Genomic DNA, 16,106 nt, shown 5'->3' with positions numbered 1-16,106 from the left:
CTGGACTGCCGCATCCTAAATCAGTAAAAGCCCATTCCAGGAGGAAGGTGGGCTCTTCTTGGGCGGCTGCCCGAGGGGTCTCGGCTCTACAACTTTGCCGAGCAGCTACTTGGTTGGGGTCAAACACTTTTGCTAAATTCTACAAGTTTGACACCCTGGCTGAGGAGGACCTAGAGTTTGCCCATTCGGTGCTGCAGAGTCATCCGCGCTCTCCCGCCCGTTTGGGAGCTTTGGTATAATCCCCATGGTCCTTACGGAGTCCCAGCATCCACTTAGGACGTCAGAGAAAATAAGAATTTACTCACCGGTAATTCTATTTCTCGTAGTCCGTAGTGGATGCTGGGCGCCCATCCCAAGTGCGGATTGTCTGCAATACTTGTATATAGTTATTGTTTAACTAAAGGGTTATTGTTGAGCCATCTGTTGAGAGGCTCAGTTGTTATCATACTGTTAACTGGGTAATGTATCACGAGTTATACGGTGTGATTGGTGTGGCTGATATGAGTCTTACCCGGGATTCAAAATCCTTCCTTATTGTGTCAGCTCTTCCGGGCACCGTATCCTAACTGAAGTCTGGAGGAGGGTCATAGTGGGAGGAGCCAGTGCACATCAGTAGTCTAAAGCATTCTTTTAGTTGTGCCCAGTCTCCTGCGGAGCCGCTATTCCCCATGGTCCTTACGGAGTCCCAGCATCCACTACGGACTACGAGAAATAGAATTACCGGTGAGTAAATTCTTATTTTTTGCCTTCAATATGCTTTATTAATGCACATGTTGCTACTTTCATCATGCTGTTCATCAATATGCCCACATACTCTGGAAGCGCCATTCCCCCCCCCCCCCCCTCCCCACCCCCACCCCCTTCATCCACCCATGCCCTTACCCTTTACCTGTTGAGCATTGTTCCTGCCTTCTTGAAGACAGGTGTAGTTGTACACTATTGTTCTTGGTCTGTTTCGGTTCAATATCATTGAGTATTCATTTATATTTGTTTTGACCTTTTATTGACTTTCAGAATTATCATTCTGTCCATGTATTCATTCACCTGTACTGACAAAAAACTGTAATAAAACAGTTTAAAAAAAAAAAAAAAAAAAAAGTGTGGTCGACCTAGAGACCGGATACCCAGAGGCGTAACTCTGGGAGGCAACGGAGTCATCTGCCGCTGGGCTCCTGCTCTGAAGGGGGGCACTTATCCTCTCATTCTGTGACACCATTGAATTAAGTTAATTGATAGCTGTTGCTACAGTATCTCTTCAGTGGCCAACTTCCTCACTCGTCCCTGAACCTTACAAATCACACCCTTTTTATTATACTGCAGATACACATTTTACAAGTGTCATACCAAGGATTAGAAACCACGACGTATAACACTGGAAGCGGACACCTTACTGATGAAGCTGTTTGCTCCTGTATAGGAAATATGAGAATTCTAACTACAGTATATGAAGTTACTTATCTGACACTTACACGTAACATCATATAGTTAGAATTCTCATACTTCTTGTACAGCAGCAAATAGCTCCATCAGTAAAGTGTCTGCTGTCAGTGTGACAGGTCATGGGTTCTAATCCTGTGTATGACTGCTAAGAAATGTGTGATTTAAAATAAAAGACAATGAAATGTATATACAGTATATACATTTTTTTTTCCAGAACACTCCATTCACACACACACACATACGCACACACACTTACATATATATATATATATATATATATATATATACACATATATATATACGCTCACATACATACATTTATGTAAAATTAGGGGGGGGGGGGGTTACCAATATTTATCTTGCCTCTGGGCAACTGGGATGAACTTACGCCACTGCAGATACCGTTTATACACCAGGGGTTCATCACGTAATCTCAGATTTCAGTGATTCCCCGCTTTTTTTTTTTTCGGTCTCCATTTCAGAGTACAAATGTACCAGGAGAGCATTGTCCTTCAGATTTTTGTACTACTAGGATTCATTAAAGCCTGAGTAACAAAAAAAATGAGTTTTATGGTAAGAACTTACCCTTGTTAAAACTCTTTCTGCGAGGTACACTGGGCTCCACAAGTCTGGACAATGGGGTGTAGAGTAGGATCTTGATCCGAGGCACCAACAGGCTCAAAGCCTTGACTGTTCCCAGAATGCACAGCGCTGCCTCCTATATCACCCCGCCTCCCAGCACAGGAGCTCAGTTTAGTTAACCAGCCCAATGCAGTAGCAGGAAAAGAGACGACAACGGTTAGTAGCCACATATACCACACTCTCACGACAAGAGAAGTGTCAGCGGCTAATGCCATACCAACCCAAAGAAGCTAAGTGCGTCAGGGTGGGCGCCTTGTGGAGCCCAGTGTACCTCGCAGAAAGAGTTTTAACAAGGGTAAGTTCTTACCATAAAACTCGTTTTCTGCTGCGGGGTACACTGGGCTCCACAAGTCTTTACAATGGGGATGTCCTAAAGCAGTTCCTTATGGGAGGGGACGCACTGTAGCGGGCACAAGAATCCGGCATCCAAAGGAAGCATCCTGGGAAGCGGCAGTATCGAAGGCATAGAACCTTATGAACGTGTTCCTGGAGGACCACGTAGCCGCCTTGCACAATTGATCAAGGGTTGCGCCACGTTGGGCCGCCCAAGAAGGTCCAACAGACCGAGTAGAATGGGCCGTAATGTGAACAGGAGCTGACAGATCAGCCTTCACATAAGCATGCGCAATCACAATTCTAATCCACCTGGCCAGGGTCTGCTTGTGAGCAGGCCAGCCACGTTTGTGAAATCCAAACAAAACAAAGAGAGAAACAGGCTTTCGAATAGAAGCAGTTCTCTTCACATAGATACGGAGAGCCCGTACCACATCCAAAGACCGCTCTTTGGGAGACAAATCAGGAGAGACAAAAGCTGGAACCACAATCTCCTGATTAAGGTGGAACGAAGAAACCACCTTAGGTAAATTTCCGGGACGAGTCCTAAGAACTGCCCGGTCACGGTGAAAAATCAGATATGGGGAACTACAAGACAAGGCACCCAAATCCGACACTCTTCTAGCAGAGGCGATAGCCAGCAAGAACACCACCTTCAGGGAAATCCACTTAAGGTCAGCTGAACCAAGAGGTTCAAATGGAGGCTCCTGCAATGCCTCCAAAACCACCGACACGTCCCAAGGAGCCACAGGCGGGACATAGGGAGGTTGGATACGCAACACACCCTGAGTGAAAGTATGAACATCAGGTAAAGTCGCAATTTTTCTCTGAAACCACACCGACAAGGCAGAAATAGGAACCTTGAGGGAGGCCATACGCAGGCCTAAATCTAGGCCCTGCTGTAGAAAAGCCAAAAGTTTGGCTGTACTAAACTTGGAAGCGTCATAATGGTTAGATGCGCACCAAACAAAGTAGGAATGCCAGACCCGATCCGAGCAGAGGCCGGTTTCTGGGCCCGCAACATAGTTTTAATGACCTCTTCAGTAAAAACCCTTAGCTCTTAAGACGGAAGCTTCAAGAGCCACGCCGTCAAAGACAGCCCGGCTAGGTCCTGGTAGACACAGGGGCCCTGAACGAGGAGGTCTGGGCGTTGTGGAAGTAGAAGTGGACGCTCTGACGATAGGCCTTGCAGGTCTGAGAACCAGTGCCGTCTGTGCCACGCCGGAGCTATGAGAAGCAGATTTCCTTTTTCTTGCTTGAACGTCCGAATTACCCTGGGCAGGAGTGACCCTGGAGGGAACACGTACGGCAGCCGAAACCTCCCCGGCACTGCCAGCGCATCCACGAATGCTGCTTGAGGATCCCTTGTCCTTGCTCCGAAGACCGGAACCTTGTGATTGTGTCGAGACGCCATCAGATCCACATCTGGAAGACCCCACCTTTCCACGAGGAGTTGAAACACTTCTGGATGGAGGCCCCACTCGCCGGCATGCACATCCTGACGACTGAGAAAGTCCGCTTCCCAATTCAGGACTCCCAGAATGGATATTGCCGATAGATGGCGTTCTGCCCAATGTAGAATCCGTGAGGCTTCCTTCATTGCCAAACGGCTTCGAGTGCCGCCTTGATGATTTATGTAAGCCACTGTGGTGGCGTTGTCCAACTGTACTTGAACAGGACGGTTCTGAATCAAATGCTGGGCTAGGTTCAACGCATTGAAGACCGCCCGCAATTCCAGAATGTTGATCGAGAGGAGATATTCCTCCTTGGTCCACCGACCCTGCATGGAGTGCTGCTCCAGCACCGCGCCCCAACCTCTTAGACTGGCATCTGTCGTCAACAGGACCCAGTTGGATATCCAGAAGGGATGGCCTCTGCACAATTGTCGGTACTGGAGCCACCAGAGCAGCGACAGACTGACCTCCGGAGTCAAAGAGATCATTTGAGACATGATCCGGTGAGGCAGGCCGTCCCACTTGGCTAGAATCAGCTTCTGGAGGGGGCGAGAATGGAATTGAGCATACTCCACCATGTCGAATGCTGATACCATGAGGCCCAGCACCTGCATTGCCGAATGTATCGACACTTGCGGACGAGAAAGGAAGCAACGAATCCTGTCCTGAAGTTTCAGGACTTTCTCCTGAGACAAGAACAACCTCTGGTTGTGAGTGTCCAACAGCGCTCCCAGATGCACCATGCTCTGAGCAGGGACCAGGGAGGATTTCTTCCAGTTGATGAGCCACCCATGGGATTGTAGAAACCGGACCGTCATATCCAGATGACGCAGGAGAAGATCTGGGGAATTTGCCAGGATTAACAAGTCGTCCAGATACGGCAGTATCACTGTCATCACCGCCATAACTTTGGTGAAGACTCGCGGAGCCGTTGTTAAACCAAAAGGTAACGCCCGAAACTGGTAATGGAGGTTGCCAATAGCGAACCTCAGGTATTGTTGATGTGACACTGCTATAGGAATATGCAGGTAAGCATCCTGTATGTCCAGGGAGACCATGTAGTCCCCAGGTTCCAAGGCCAGAACTATAGAGCGATGGGTTTCCATACGGAACTTGGAAACCTTCACAAACTTGTTCAGTGCCTTGAGGTTGAGAATGGGCCGGGAGGACCCATTCGGTTTCGGGACTAGAAACAGCGGAGAATAGTACCCCCGGCCCCTCTGAGCAAGAGGCACCTGTACTACGACTCCTGTATCCAGGAGGGTCTGTACCACCGAATGCAGAGTGTTTGCCTTTGTCTGGTCCGACGGGACGTCTGTCTGGCAAAATCGATGAGGGGGTCGGTTTTTGAAGGCTATGGCGTAACCTCGAGTGACGACTTCCCGTACCCAGGCATCTGAAGTGGTGTTCAACCATTCCTGGGTATACCCTAGAAGCCGGCCCCCCACCCTGGGATCCCCCAGGGGGAGGCCCGCCCCGTCATGCGGCAGGCTTATCGGTCTTGGCTGCTGGCTGACGGGCAGCCCAGGATCTTTTGGGCTTCGGCTTACCAGGTTTGGAAGTGCGGGCCTGCTTATGGTACGCCTGACCTTTTGCTTTACCTGAAGGACGAAAGGGGCGAAAGGACGTGCCTTTGGCCTTCGACACAGAAGGAGCTGTATTAGGCAGACAGGCAGTTTTGGCAGTAGCCAAGTCAGCCACTATCTTATTTAAGTCCTCCCCAAACAGAATATCCCCCTTGAAAGGGAGTACCTCCAGGGTTTTTCTAGAGTCCAGATCCACAGACCAGGATCTCAGCCACAATATCCTGCGAGCCAGGACTGACGTAGTAGAGGCCTTGGCTGCTAGGATACCGGCATCAGAAGCCGCCTCTTTAATATAGCGAGAAGCTGTGACAATATATGACAAGCATTGTCTAGCATGGTCAGAGGAGATTTCAGCTTCTAACTCCAAGGCCCATGCTTCAATTGCCTCTGCCGCCCATGTATGCAATAGTGGACCTTTGTGCAGCACCCGTGAGGGTGTAAATCGCTTTTAGACAACCCTCGACACGTTTATCCGTAGGCTCTTTTAGAGACGTGACAGTAGTGACAGGTATAGCTGAGGAAACCACCATCCTAGCCACATATGAGTCTACTGGAGGAGGTGTTTCCCAATTCTTAGACAGCTCTGGCGCGAGGGGATAGCGAGCCAGCATCTTCTTTTGAGGCACAAACTTCGTACCCGGGCTTTGCCAGGGTTCCTGACGTATATCCACTAGGTGGTCAGAGTGAGGTAAAACTTGTTTAATCACCTTCTGACGCTTGAACCTATCTGGTTTCTTAGGAGGAACGGATGGCTCGGGATCATCCGTAATCTGCAGAATTAATTTAATAGCCTCCAAAAGATCAGGAACATCCACATGTGAACTACCCTCCCCATCAGCCGTATCTGAGTCAGAACCTGTGGGGTCAGTGTATGTGCTGTCTTCATCAGACGAGGTGTCAGTGACAGCAGTGGATTGTGAGGAGACTAGCGCTCGCTTAGAGGACCTCTTGGACTTGGGCGAGCGATGGTCAGACTTTTTAGTAGTCAGGGACTGGTTCAACTTCTTTAATTGAGCAGATAAATCGTCCGTCCACGGCGGGTTAGCTGCAGGGACCACATACGGTTGTACCGGCATTGGGGGTCCCATAGGGGGTGTTAGTTTATGAACTAGCGTATGCAGAAGCGTGGAAAAAGCGGCCCACGGAGGGTCAGTATGTGCCTCCATTGCCACAGTCCCACTGGGGGGCAAGGAGCCCCCAGAACCAGAGACCACAGCTGCTATATTCTCCCCATATGTGCCTGTGGCTTCAGCAACACCAGCAGTGTGTTCCGCCCCAGAACCGTTACCCTCAGAAGCAGACATGATATAACTTGCAGTATGAGGTAACACAGTACAATTATTAGCAGCACTATATCCCTAAACCCAAACCCCTGCGCAGTGTAGTCAGTACCAGCAGAGATAAAGGAGAGATATGGTGACTAAATCACAGAGAAAAATACGTAATACAGTATATCTTTGTGAAAATCCTATATTAAATAACCCCTAACGCACCAAGCCCCCTAAGGTTATAGAATATAGGGATAGCAAGTTGAGTGAAAGACACGAGATGGACACCACTCAGCTATCAATGCACACACAAATAGTCACAGTTTGTACAATGCAGAGGTTATTACAGACAATAATACTGCACTGGTCTAGCTTACACAGCTATATAGTCAATAGATATAACACTACACAGTAAGAAACTGGATGTATATCACAGGGTAATTGTACTATAAACCCCTGACTAAATGCACTCTTTCTTACTAAGACACAAAAAGAAGAAAAGATTGTCTCTTTGTTGGCGCACAAAAGGAGAAAGAATGATTAAATCTAAGAAGTAACTTTTATTAGTAATCAATTAAAATAGATGTGAAATATATTTGGAAAAATATTTTATTAATAAAGATATTATATCAATTAAAAATATTCACTGTGTCACTTGTTTCATTTGCATTTATTAATTCTAAGGGTCCAGACCACTCGTAGCCTATATCCATCAATTGGTATAATTTTAAATGATGTGTCACTTTACAGGGGACCGAAAAGAAAGTTCGTGTGGAATGGGTCCACGTACAGAAAAAGTGTCCCGCAATATAATGCACTTTTTAAATGCAATATAATTTCTATAACACCCCCCGTTCTGTGCTCATTTATACAGTTGATTGCTTGCCTGTTCTTAATACTAAAGCAAGTTATAGGAACAGAACACTGTCATGATTGAAATCATACAGTGTTGCGATCCCCTTTTAAGTTGACACAATACTGTCACATGTGTTACTTGCCTATGACAAGGAGTTCCTATAATAAGGAAATTCATAAATATGATGGGGTAAATCAATGCATGATATGCTTGTATTCAAATGTCATACATCTGTCTTTTACAGTTTTATCCCATTAAAATATTGGCAGGAAGCCTTTAAGGAATAACCACAATATTTCTTGTGATGGTTTTATATGTATATCATGTCCTTATTGTGTGTCAGATTTATAATGCAGTAATTGGTGATTTAATATCTCAAAAGATATCACAATGTGTAAGGGCAGGGGGTCACTGAAACCTATGCAATAAATAGCAACTTTTTATTGCGGATGAAAGTACACCTGAAGTGTCTTTGCAGCGATGATTTAATATTTAGTTAATCTCTCATATATCTCTCACTGAATAAGGGAACAACACCACTGAAACATATATACTGTTTTAATTTTGCACCTATACACCCAGCCGCACGCAGTTTTAATTATCATCAGCGTGTCACTGCAACGGCTGTTTTCAGATTTATAATGCAGTAATTGGTGATTTAATATCTCAAAAGATATCACAATGTGTAAGGGCAGGGGGTCACTGAAACCTATACAATAAATAGCAGCTTTTTATTGCGGATGAAAATACACCTGAAGTGTCTTTGCAGCGATGATTTAATATTCCCTCATGTATCTCTCACTGAGTAAGAGAACAACACCACTGAAACATATATGCTGTTTTGATTTTACACCTATACACACAGCCGCACGTAGTTTTAATTATCATCAGCGTGTCACTGCAACGGCTGTTTTTATACTGAGAGAATGAATGATTAATTACCGCAACAACTGTTCTTATAGTGGTTGCAGTCTATATAAATTCCCCCAAATTCATTGCCAAGAAAATCAGTATTATATCGTTGCAGGTGTTATAATTGAACCACCATCAGCATATTTTTACACCACCATCAACATGTTTTTCTATTGTGGATATTACAATTTTAGTGCAACTGCTTATTTCAATTAGGTGTGATCTGTGCTGATTATCCCGGTTTCAGAGAGTATCAAAGCTTTAACTGGTGTATTTTTAAATACCGTCTGCACCTCCCTATAACAGCTATGAAGAAGCGTGCAGCGTCCGTGTATTAATAAAGGTTCAGTGCCCATATATATTGATCCTGCTGCACAATAGTATTTTTGCTAATTAAAACGTACCACACTATTGCGGCTGTTGGTACGTGTTTAGTACCTATTGTGTTCTTGCACATAAGTCCATTACTGACATTGCCCATACATATTTACTACATATACATTTCTTTCTCTTAATAGCTCCCTTAAATCACTCCTGGTCTGGCTAAGTGCTGGTACGAGTGGTCCTATACCTATTCCATATATCTGTTAGCTACATTACATTTGTATAAGTGATTGTGACATTTTTAGTGAATATAGCGGACCGATTTTATGCCGCTCTGAAACGCCACCAACGTGCACGTTTCACATCAGCTTCCTCAGGGCAAACACGATTGTCCTAACGAGGATGGCTATAAGGGGAAGCTCAGCCAATCATTTCAAATTAGCGTGACGTGTCACACAATCGCGTGACACGTCATTTCTACCCGTGCTTATGCTGACACCATGATTAAAGATATGTAATCTATTTACACTTATCGTCTGAATATCCAATAATGTGCTCATCATATCCAAGAGATCCTGACAGGAGTAAAAAATAATAATAATAATAATCCGCTGCTATGAGTTTAAAAGTGTGCTGCTCAAATATTTAGCCGAATTGCTTCAGGGAATTTGTTATTAAAGTGGAAACGCTTTATTACTAACTTGGAGAGATATCAAAATACTGTATATTGTAGTATATAAATTCTCATAATTTCATATCCCTCATAATAGAGTGTAAGAAAAGGGGATGGACAATATTATCTATAAGAGATTTTGAATTTATTATAAAAAGATTTTCTTATTACATATTGAGGACTGATACTCAGTCTGTTGATGTGTTAATATGATATGAGATATATATATCTCATATCATATTAACACATCAACAGACTGAGTATCAGTCCTCAATATGTAATAAGAAAATCTTTTTATAATAAATTCAAAATCTCTTATAGATAATATTGTCCATCCCCTTTTCTTACACTCTATTATGAGGGATATGAAATTATGAGAATTTATATACTACAATATACAGTATTTTGATATCTCTCCAAGTTAGTAATAAAGCGTTTCCACTTTAATAACAAATTCCCTGAAGCAATTCGGCTAAATATTTGAGCAGCACACTTTTAAACTCATAGCAGCGGATTATTATTATTATTATTTTTTACTCCTGTCAGGATCTCTTGGATATGATGAGCACATTATTGGATATTCAGACGATAAGTGTAAATAGATTACATATCTTTAATCATGGTGTCAGCATAAGCACGGGTAGAAATGACGTGTCACGCGATTGTGTGACACGTCACGCTAATTTGAAATGATTGGCTGAGCTTCCCCTTATAGCCATCCTCGTTAGGACAATCGTGTTTGCCCTGAGGAAGCTGATGTGAAACGTGCACGTTGGTGGCGTTTCAGAGCGGCATAAAATCTGTCCGCTATATTCACTAAAAATGTCACAATCACTTATACAAATGTAATGTAGCTAACAGATATATGGAATAGGTATAGGACCACTCGTACCAGCACTTAGCCAGACCAGGAGTGATTTAAGGGAGCTATTAAGAGAAAGAAATGTATATGTAGTAAATATGTATGGGCAATGTCAGTAATGGACTTATGTGCAAGAACACAATAGGTACTAAACACGTACCAACAGCCGCAATAGTGTGGTACGTTTTAATTAGCAAAAATACTATTGTGCAGCAGGATCAATATATATGGGCACTGAACCTTTATTAATACACGGACGCTGCACGCTTCTTCATAGCTGTTATAGGGAGGTGCAGACGGTATTTAAAAATACACCAGTTAAAGCTTTGATACTCTCTGAAACCGGGATAATCAGCACAGATCACACCTAATTGAAATAAGCAGTTGCACTAAAATTGTAATATCCACAATAGAAAAACATGTTGATGGTGGTGTAAAAATATGCTGATGGTGGTTCAATTATAACACCTGCAACGATATAATACTGATTTTCTTGGCAATGAATTTGGGGGAATTTATATAGACTGCAACCACTATAAGAACAGTTGTTGCGGTAATTAATCATTCATTCTCTCAGTATAAAAACAGCCGTTGCAGTGACACGCTGATGATAATTAAAACTATGTGCGGCTGTGTGTATAGGTGTAAAATCAAAACAGCATATATGTTTCAGTGGTGTTGTTCTCTTACTCAGTGAGAGATACATGAGGGAATATTAAATCATCGCTGCAAAGACACTTCAGGTGTATTTTCATCCGCAATAAAAAGCTGCTATTTATTGTATAGGTTTCAGTGACCCCCTGCCCTTACACATTGTGATATCTTTTGAGATATTAAATCACCAATTACTGCATTATAAATCTGAAAACAGCCGTTGCAGTGACACGCTGATGATAATTAAAACTGCGTGCGGCTGGGTGTATAGGTGCAAAATTAAAACAGTATATATGTTTCAGTGGTGTTGTTCCCTTATTCAGTGAGAGATATATGAGAGATTAACTAAATATTAAATCATCGCTGCAAAGACACTTCAGGTGTACTTTCATCCGCAATAAAAAGTTGCTATTTATTGCATAGGTTTCAGTGACCCCCTGCCCTTACACATTGTGATATCTTTTGAGATATTAAATCACCAATTACTGCATTATAAATCTGACACACAATAAGGACATGATATACATATAAAACCATCACAAGAAATATTGTGGTTATTCCTTAAAGGCTTCCTGCCAATATTTTAATGGGATAAAACTGTAAAAGACAGATGTATGACATTTGAATACAAGCATATCATGCATTGATTTACCCCATCATATTTATGAATTTCCTTATTATAGGAACTCCTTGTCATAGGCAAGTAACACATGTGACAGTATTGTGTCAACTTAAAAGGGGATCGCAACACTGTATGATTTCAATCATGACAGTGTTCTGTTCCTATAACTTGCTTTAGTATTAAGAACAGGCAAGCAATCAACTGTATAAATGAGCACAGAACGGGGGGTGTTATAGAAATTATATTGCATTTAAAAAGTGCATTATATTGCGGGACACTTTTTCTGTACGTGGACCCATTCCACACGAACTTTCTTTTCGGTCCCCTGTAAAGTGACACATCATTTAAAATTATACCAATTGATGGATATAGGCTACGAGTGGTCTGGACCCTTAGAATTAATAAATGCAAATGAAACAAGTGACACAGTGAATATTTTTAATTGATATAATATCTTTATTAATAAAATATTTTTCCAAATATATTTCACATCTATTTTAATTGATTACTAATAAAAGTTACTTCTTAGATTTAATCATTCTTTCTCCTTTTGTGCACCAACAAAGAGACAATCTTTTCTTCTTTTTGTGTCTTCAACCTTATTGTCTATGGCGGCACCCCCAACACATAACAGTGAATTAATATCATAATGCATGTATTAATGGGGTTTTTTTCATTTAATAAAGAACATACATTGACCTTTTGACTGGTGCAGAAGTTTTCCCTTCCCCTTTGTCCCTTTTTGTTGAAACTCTTTCTTACTAACACTGACTAAAAAGGCAGGTAGAATTCTTAAGTGTCATGTAAAGGCACAGCGCCGACAACCAGGCGGCTTTACATAGGAGGATTTGCCCAAGCAGTCCCATGAACAGTGAGCTGAGGAGTAATGGCGCCGCAGACACTGACAGGGAGTGAGGAAAAGACAGAGATGCAGCTCCAGGGCGGGAACACTTGCTTCAGGTCTAAGCCTTATCCCCCTTGCTGGCAAAACCACCGGGTACTGTGGGCGATATTAAAATCGGTTTTAAGAGAAAACCTGACCTGCGCCCATGCCCTGGTGATCTAGTGGGATCGCCTGTATCCACAGTGTCCAGCGCGCGCGGCCCGCCTCCCACTGACCGTGCCGGATCGCGATAAAGACTGGGTCTCGCGAGCGGGACCCACTTACCACCTCCTGAAGCGTGGCCACGCGATCCTGGAGAGCCCCAGCCGTGTGTGTCTAACATGAAGAAAACCGGAGCCTCCGCTGTAGGTACCCGGCAACCAGGGCTCGGGAGTGTACAGCGCCGCTGGGGAGAGCTGGAGCTGCAGCAGTGAATGTCAAAAGACATTTACCACCGCTGCTGCCCTTGAAGTCTTCACTTTTTACCTCATAAAAAGCTTTTCTCAGGGCTGCTTTGAGCAGCCCCTCTGTTAAGTGCCTGCTTACTGCAGCACCAACTGACAAACTGAGCTTCTGTGCTGGGAGGCGGGGTAATCTAGGAGGCGGCGCTGTGCATTCTGGGAACAGTCAAAGCTTTGAGCCTGTTGGTGCCTCGGATCAAGATCCTACTCTACACCCCATTGTCCTGACTTGTGGAGCCCAGTGTACCCTGCAGCAGAAAGACCCAATAGTCAGGGCCATTACGAGTTTGTTTGACCAGTGACTCCACCCAGGATACGAGGTCAAAGGATTGAAGCCTGATGACATGTGCATCTGACTTTTGTGGTGCCTGGTAGAGACACCTGGCATGGCCACAGCATGTGCCTGGCACCCAGCTTCCCACTCCTTGACATCCTCTTGATGTCATATCTTTGGGGTGGGAAAGCGCACTGCTACGGTTTTGCGAATACTTCCACGGTTTTGCGGGGGGGGGGGGGGGGGAGTGATGGAATATAAGCTTTCACCTATCTTTTTATACATGATAAATCATACCTGGCAAAATAAAGCACTGATATGTCTTATCCCCCTACTACTGTGTTCCCCAGGCAGAGACTCCGCTGCTCTGTATATTTTATCAATCTACAGGTCCAAGTTACTTGCTTACAATGGGAATCCTTTTTGTATGTACTTTGCAAGTCCTTTGTATCTCCTGACTAAGACCTCTCTTTTTATGCAAGCAATTATTAAAAATGGTTTATTTCTCTTTTTTAGGAAGGTGTGGGCTTTGCAGTTGAGAGAAGGAATTTATCATCTATCAAAGCAATTAACAACCTCATTTGCAAACAGGTGATGTAAAAATTGCCCCATGAGAAGTCTGTATAATATTAGATATTTTTTCTAAACTATTGGGATTAGGATTGCTGGTTAACCAAAAAGGACTATGATAATTCATATACAAAAATCTCATTATAGTCTTAAATATGAAAGGAATATGTTTTAAAGAATGCAAAAGATAAATTGTGATTTAGCTGTTGAGATCTTTTGTAATCTACAGAAAATAAATATTCCAAGGATTGGGCTTGCAAACGTTATCATTTGGGTAGTTGCCATCAGCCAAGATTTTTTTTTATGCCCCCACAGGAATTTTATTCATTGCTCTACAGACTGTTTAATAAACTTATAATTAAAAAACAGAACAGCAGCCATACAGTTATATATGTTGCATATGGACAACACTATCTAAGGCTATTCAATTGTTTGTGCTGCTGAGCCCGAGTTCCGCGGGTGCCTATATTTTCTGCTCGCACCCTCCTGAGGTGGGGAGCAGAAATCTTACCAAAGGGGCTGATTCAGAGGTGGACACTGTTTCTATGTTTTCACAGTTTTCCGCTGGTTGAAGGACTGTGCATGCGTCGGAGAAGCAGTCTCCATACAGCTGGGCGTACGTTGTGCCCTGTAAGCTGCAGCATGATTGACATGCTGTTGGCATTTGGGGGCTACAGTCAGGGGCATCAGAACGTTTTTCAGTTGAGGGGAGCAAGATAAAATTTCAGTTTGGCGCCCCTAATTTATGGCCACCTTAGACGGGTCACCTGTACCTGTAAGGAACTCTACGGAGCAGCTGGGAATGACCGACCACTTATATACATTATGGGGCATATTCAGTATGAATCGCAAGTAGCGATTCGTACAGAATTTTTGCTGAGGGGCCGCGGGCACCTCCCTACCGCTTCCCCACGGTCAGCAACAATGCAGCTGAAAAAAAAAATGGTATTTTCTCTGGTGCACAAAATAGGGTCAGTCTTAACAATTAGTACATTTGTGGGGCGTTTCCCACACCCCAGTGAGCAGTAACAAAAATAAATTGTGTATCAATTGTTCCAGGTGCTCCCTTCTAAGATACACCCACAATATTGCATCAATAATACAGATTAATTGGGCAAACTTATTCAGGCATAAACAGATATAGGGTGTCATTCAGACCTGATCGCACGCTAGCTTTTTTTGCTGCGCTGCGATTGGGTCAGAACTGCGCATGCATATGCACCGCAATGCGCATGCACGGGTACAAAGCGGATCGTTGCTGTGCAATGGGTTTTACGAAGAATCCATTCGCACAGCCGGTCGCAAGGAGATTGACAGGAAGAAGGCATTTGTGGGTGGCAACTGACCATTTTCTGGGAGTGTTTGGAAAAACGCAGGCGTGTCCAAGCGTTTGCAGGGCGCGTGTCTGACATCAATTCTGGCACCGAACATGCTGAAGTGATCGCAGCGGCTGAGTAAGTCCAGAGCTACTCAGAAACTGCACAAAACTTTTCTCTTATGTCCTAGAGGATGCTGGGGTCCACATTAGTACCATGGGGTATAGACAGGTCCACCAGGAGCTATTGGCACTTTAAGAGTTTGAGAGTGTGGGCTTGCTCCTCCCTCTATGCCCCTCCTACCAGACTCAGTATAGAAAATGTGCCCGGAGGAGGCGGTCACAGCTAGGGGAGCTCTCCAGAGTTTCTCTAGTAAAGTTTATTTTTAGAGTTAATTATTTTACAGGGAGGCTGCTGGCAACGGCCTCCCTGCGACTAAGGGGGGGAGTAGTGTCCGCCCTGCGGGGTCTGAGCCACTATCTCCGCTGACAGGACACTGAGCTCCTGAGGGGACAGAAAGTTCCCCGCCACAGGGGATCGCTCACCCCGGCAGCATGCCGCCACCCCCTTACAGAGCTGAAGATTTGTGGCGAGTGAGTCACCGACCCCCCCTAGCAAGCGGGGGGCCGGTGTGAAAATGGCGGCATATGGGTAGGAGCGCAGTATCAACTGCGCTCCGGAGGCTCAGTGGTACATAGTGCGGCGCTGTGAGGGGCACCCTGAGTCAGCGCCAACACCCTCACTTGTCACACAGCCTGTCGGGGTCCCCGGATCTCAGCCAGCACAAATCCTCAGGCCAGTATAATCCTATGAAGAGCGGGAAGACAGCGCCATTTTGGGCGCGGAGCTTCTCAGAGCGGACCCAGCAGCGTTCAGCGCCATTTTCCTGTATGCACAATGCTGTCAGTGAAGAGCAAGTCCCTCCACATCAACTCCAGCTATCTATCATGGTACCAGTGGGTTGTAGAAGGGGGGG

At 44.3% G+C, this 16,106-nt stretch overlaps 1 protein-coding gene across 2 annotated transcripts in view; it reads left to right on the top strand.

The window, feature by feature from the left end:
• Positions 1 to 16,106, top strand: part of GLRX2 (glutaredoxin 2) — a 199,918-nt gene that overhangs the window by 80,370 nt on the left and 103,442 nt on the right. For both annotated transcript variants that reach the window (XM_063940194.1, XM_063940195.1), the window contains one exon: positions 13,761 to 13,835. In XM_063940194.1, coding sequence (XP_063796264.1) covers positions 13,761 to 13,835 — 75 coding nt within the window. The remainder of the gene's footprint in view (positions 1 to 13,760; positions 13,836 to 16,106) is intronic.

This window comes from Pseudophryne corroboree, chromosome 9 (assembly GCF_028390025.1).
Source record: "Pseudophryne corroboree isolate aPseCor3 chromosome 9, aPseCor3.hap2, whole genome shotgun sequence".
In the NCBI taxonomy this organism is placed as follows: Eukaryota; Metazoa; Chordata; class Amphibia; order Anura; family Myobatrachidae; genus Pseudophryne; species Pseudophryne corroboree.
This window is presented reverse-complemented; position numbering and strand designations above follow the sequence as displayed.